Source organism: Salmo salar, chromosome 25, assembly GCF_965601325.2.
Source record: "Salmo salar chromosome 25, fSalSal1, whole genome shotgun sequence".
NCBI lineage: Eukaryota > Metazoa > Chordata > Actinopteri > Salmoniformes > Salmonidae > Salmo > Salmo salar.
This window is the reverse complement of record NC_138315.1, coordinates 49893346-49899012: the sequence shown is the minus strand read 5'-3', so window position 1 is coordinate 49899012 and position 5667 is coordinate 49893346. Positions and strand designations below refer to the sequence as shown.

General features: G+C 45.2%; 1 protein-coding gene across 1 annotated transcript; it reads right to left on the bottom strand.

Moving 5' to 3' along the window:
* Nucleotides 1-702: 702 nt before the first annotated feature.
* LOC106586905 (uncharacterized protein C11orf42) lies at nt 703-5342 on the bottom strand. The gene is made up of 2 exons (XM_082969255.1): nt 4794-5342; nt 703-1129 (listed from the first exon to the last, which is right to left on the bottom strand). Exons 1-2 carry the CDS (start codon nt 4905-4907, stop codon nt 734-736), a joined length of 510 nt encoding a protein of 169 aa, XP_082825381.1. The 5' UTR covers nt 4908-5342; the 3' UTR covers nt 703-733.
* Nucleotides 5343-5667: the final 325 nt, after the last annotated feature.

The following is a 5667-nucleotide window of genomic DNA, read 5'->3' as shown; positions in this document are numbered from 1 at the left end:
AGGGTTGGAGTGTAAACCTACATGATGGAAGCTCTCCAGGAGCAGGGTTGGAGTGTAAACCTACATGATGGAAGCTCTCCAGGAGCAGAGTTAGTGTAAACCTACATGATGGAAGCTCTCCAGCAGCAGGGTTGGAGTGTAAACCTACATGATGGAAGCTCTCCAGCAGCAGGGTTGGAGTGTAAACCTACATGATGGAAGCTCTCCAGCAGCAGGGTTGGAGTGTAAACCTACAGGACAGTAGATCTCCAGGAACAGGGTTAGAAAGCCTTGGATTAGACAATGCCCACTGGGTACAGACATCAGTGCAATGTTTAGTTTTGATTAACATTTGGTTGAGTTGTCAGCTAAAGTGAATTTAATGTGAAATCATCAAAATAATTCACCATGGCATTGGATTTAAGCTAAAAGGTAAACAAATCTAAAATCTAAATCCCTTATGTTGATTCCTTAAAAAAAAATCTAATTTGTTTTTCACGTTGATTCAACGTCATCACATTGAAGATTTTGGTTGAAATGACATGGAAACAACGTTGATTCAACCAGCTTTTGCCAAGTGGATGATGCCATAAATATCAAGACTTCTATGGTGCACATATGCAATGGGAGCCATGTGAGTCCCATTCCCCCACTCCCTGTTTGTGTCAGACATGGCAGTTGGTCCGAGGTATATATAGTGCATAAAAAAAAATAGCTGAGATTGAGAAAAGCGATACATCATTCTGATGTTTATCTAAGTCCAGTGTCTCACCAGGTAGAGACGGTGTACAGAGTCCAGCCAGGGCAGGTTGTCCCTGAGGGACAGCTGTCTGTGTGGAGCCAAGGGGCATATTGCTGCCTCCTTCCTCAGGTTGCTGACCTGCACACGGACCCTCCCCACGCCATCCAGGAACTCCTCGTGCAGGAAGTCGCAGCGCACGGGCCCCTCAGTCTTCAGGGAGACCTCTGGTGAGCCGGCCGGGTCATCTAACAGATCCTTCAAGGGCCCTAGGGGGAACAGGGAGCGTACTTTACGCACACGCAGCGAACGCTCCACACGTTTTCCGATAACGCAGAGAGGACGGAACATCTGGGCATCACGCAGGTGGGGCATGGCCGTCACATGGGGGCCACACAGACTGGAGGCCACCTGACGAAAAAGAAGAGAGAAAGAGACAAGAAAGGGAAGAGAGAGACAAGGAACAGAAGAGGGAAATAGTTGTGACACGGTGAGTAGAATTACAGTTTCATCACATATGGTGGAATGTGGTGAGGAGCAGAAACTGGGAGAAGAGAGAGATGTCCTCGTATACGCTCACAGTCAGAAACAAGCAGGGCACAAACTTCACTTTGATCTGAGATCAACATCCGACCCGGGATCAACAGCCGACCCGAGATCAACCAGCCGACCCGGGATCAACAGCCGACCCGAGATCAACCAGCCGACCCGGGATCAACCAGCCGACCCGGGATCAACCAGCCGACCCGGGATCAACCAGCCGACCCGGGATCAACCAGCCGACCCGGGATCAACAGCCGACCCGGGATCAACAGCCGACCCGGGATCAACAGCCAATCTGGGATCACATCTCACAAGACTAATAATACATTTATTGTATTACATTTTTATACAATTTTATTTTATTATTTATTATTTTACTAGAATAATATAGGTCAGTGGGCCACTTCCTGAATGTCCTAAAAGTGTCAAAGTGTGCTGGATTTCGCGTCATAGGTTCCTACTCAGCAGTGAGGACTGGCTGACAGCAGAGAAACATAGTTTCATCAACACAATTATTCTGTCCAGCTGCCTTTCTGAGTAATTGCCTGACCCGATGTGAAAATGTTTTTTTTTTTCTTCCACTTTTACAAATAATACAAATGTTATCTTATGTTATGGCTATGTTCATCCAGAAGCGGTGCTCCTAGTGGCCGGGGACTTCAATGTAGGCAAACTTTCGTTTATTTAGTAAATATACCTAATTTCTACTAGCATGTCACGTGCAACCAGAGGGGAAAAAACACTCTTGGCCAGCTTTACTCCACACACAGAGACTCACACAAAGCTCTCTCTTGCCCTCCATTTTTCCAAATCTGACCAAAGCTCTATCCTCCTGATTCCTGTTTACAAGCAAAAACAAAAGCAGGAAGTACCAATGCGGAAGTGGTCAGATGACACGGATGCTACGTTACAGGACTGTTTTCCTAGCACAGACTGGAATATGTTCCGGAATTTATCCCATGGCATTGAGGAGTATACCACCTCAGTCACCGGCTTCATCAATAAGTGCATCGACGACGTCGTCCACAACATGCGCACTGAGCTAAAGGCTAGAGCTGCCGCTTTCAAGGAGCGCGACACTAATCCAGACGCTTATAAGAAATCCTGCTGTGCCCTCCGACGAACCATTCAACAGGCAAAGCGTCAATGCAGGACGAAGATTGAATCCGACTACACCGGCTCTGATGCTCATCGGATGTGGCAGGGCTTGCAAACTATTACGTACTACAAAGGGAAACTCAGCCGCAAGCTGCCCAGTGACCCGAGCCTACCAGACAGGCTAAATGCCTTTAATGCTCGCTTCGAGGCAAGCAACACTGAAGCATGCATGAGAGCACCAGCTTTTCCAGAAAAACTGTGTCATCATGCTCTCAGTAGCTGATGTAAGCAAGATCTTAAAACGGGTCAACATTCACAAGGCCGCGGGGCCAGATGGATTACCAGGACGTGTACTCCGAGCATGTGCGGAGTAACTGGCAAGTGTCTTCACTGACATTTTCAACCTCTCCCTGACTGAGTCTGTAATACCTACATGTTTCAAGCAGACCACCATAGTCCCTTGTGCCCAAGAAAGTGAAGGTAATCTGCCTAAATGACTACCGCCCCTTAGCCCTCATGTCTGTAGCCATGAAATGCTTTGAAAGGCTGGTCATGGCTCACATCAACACCCTCATCCCGGAAACCATAGACCCACTCCAATTCACATGCCACCCCAACAGATCCACAGATGACACAATCTCAATGGCACTCCACACTGCCCTTTCACAACTGGACAAAAGGAACACCTATGTGAGAATGCTGTTCATTGACTACAGCTCAGCATTCAACACCATAGTGCCCACAAAGCTCATCACTAAGCTAAGGATCCTGGGACTAAACGCCTCCCTCTGCAACTGGATCCTGGACTTCCTGACAGGCCGCCCCCAGGTGGTAAGGGTAGGCAACAACACATCTGCCACGCTGATCCTCAACACGGGGGCACCTCAGGGGTGCGTGCTTAGTCCCCTCCTGTACTCCCTGTTTACCCACGACTGCGTGGCCCAGCACAACTCCAACACCATCGTTAAGTTTGCCGACGACACAATAGTGGTATGCCTGATCCCCGACAATGATGAGACAGCCTATAGGGAAGCAGTCAGATACCTGGTAGTGTGGTGCCAGGTCAACAACCTCTCCCTTAATGTGAGCAAGACAAAAGAGCTAATAGTGGACTACAGGAAAAGGAGGGCCGAACATGACCCCATTCACATCAACGGGGCTGTAGTGGAGTGGGTTGAGAGATTCAAGTTCCTTGGTGTCCACATCACCAACAAACTATCACGGTCCAAACACCAAGACAGTCGTGAAGAGGGCACGATAACACCTTTTCCCCCTCAGGAGACTGAAAAGACTTGGCATGGGTCCTCAGATCCTCAAAAAGTTCTACAGCTGCACAATCGAGAGCATCCTGACCGGTTGCGTCACCGCCTGGTATGGCAACTGCTCAGTATCCAACCATAAGGCACTACAGAGGGTAGTGCGTACAGCCCAGTACATCACTGGGGCCAAGCTTTCTGCCATCCAGGACCTCTATACTAGGCGGCGTCAGAGGAAGGCCCAACATTTTTTCAAAGACTCCAATCACCCAATTCATTGACTGTTCTCTCTGCTACCGCACGACAAGCGGTACCGGAGTGCCAAGTCTGGGTCCAAAAGGCTCCTTAACAGCTTCTATTCCCAAGCCATAAGACTGCTGAACAATTAATCAAATGGCCACCTGGACTATTTACATTGACCCCCACCCCCCTTTGTTTTTACACTGCTGCTACTTGCTGTTTATTATCTATCCAGAGTCACTTTAACCCTACCTACATGTACAAATTACCTCAACTAACCTGTACCCCTGCACATTGACTCGGTATATAGCCTCATTATAGTTATTTTATTGTGTTACTTTTTATTTTATTTAGTAAATATTTTCTTAACTCTATTTCTTGAACTGCATTGTTGGTTAGGGGCTTGTAAGAAAGCATTTCAGGGTAAGGTCTACACCTGTTGTATTCGGCACATGTGACAAATAAAATTAGATTTGTTATCTTATGTTATGGCTATGTTATCTTACGTTATGGCTATATTATCTAATGTTATAGCTATGTTATAGCTATGTTATCTTATGTTATAGCTATGTTAGCTTATGTTATCTAATGTTATGGCTATATTATATTAGGATATGTTATGGCTATGTTATAAATATGTTATCTTATGTTATGGCTATGTTATCTAATGTTATGGCTATATTATCTTATGATATGTTATGGCTATATTATCTTATGATATGTTATGGCTATGTTATCTTATATGTTATGGCTATGTTATCTAATGTTATGGCTATGTTATCTTATGTTATAGCTATGTTATCTTATGATATGTTATGGCTATGTTACCTTATGTTATGGCTATGTTATCTTATGATATGTTATGGCTATGCTACCTTATGTTATGTTAACTTATCTTGTCTTATGTGAATGGCTTTAGTATATAACCACTCTCTCACCTTGTTTTTGACACACTGCCAGATGTCATCAGCCTTGTCCATATCAAGGGATGATATGTATGGACGACCTATGCTGGAGCAGGCCATGCTGGATTGGCTGGTGTTCTGGGCCATAGTAGGATATGTGGGTAGGTAGGACCTCTGTTGGTACCAGCTCTGGTAGATCTATCTACCCATTAGGAACCTGGGGATTCTAAATGGGTACTGTATCAGATGGAACCATGGGTGTCACAGGGCATTGATGATGCCATAAAGAGATTGACCCCTCTGATTCTATTCCGAACATTCCTCTCTGCGTTCCACATTCTACTCGGAACATTACTTTCTTACAATCTAGATAAAGGGTTGCTTGGGAACTTGCCAACCTGGAAGGCAGCAATGGAGCGTATGGGAGTTCAATGCAAGATAAATATAGGGAAGGCACCATAGACAAACTGTGCCTAGAGACTTTCTAGCACTGTTCCATCCTGACATACTGCATTCAGCATACAGCATTCAGCATACAGCATACAGCATTCAGCATACAGCACAAAACTGACATGATTTGATGCCGCCATGTTTTGATTTGATGCTGACTTGCCTAGTTAAATAAAGTTTAAATACATTTTTCTTTAGATGGTTGTTTCATAAAAGGATCACCCCAATGTTTGTCTGTCATGCAATAAGGTTTGATGTGTTTGCCTACATGTCATATGTTAACGTTTCATGTTCATTATATTGTCTGATGAAGTGTCCTTCTCATCAAAATGATCTAAACCCCTTCACCCTCCTCATCAAGCGATATCCAGAGAAGGAAACAAACATATTAAAAAACTAAAGAACAGGTGTCAGAGCCGATGAATTCCTTCACTTTGTGTACAGACCGTGAGACTTG

Bases quoted from the DNA above. Each gene is read 5' to 3' on its own strand.
- LOC106586905 (XM_082969255.1), bottom strand. From the start codon at position 4,907: ATGGCCCAGAACACCAGCCAATCCAGCATGGCCTGCTCCAGCATAGGT. The intron at 1,130-4,793 runs GTGAGAGAGTGG...CTTTTTCGTCAG, and splicing joins GGCAGTGTGTCAAAAACAAG to GTGGCCTCCAGTCTGTGTGG.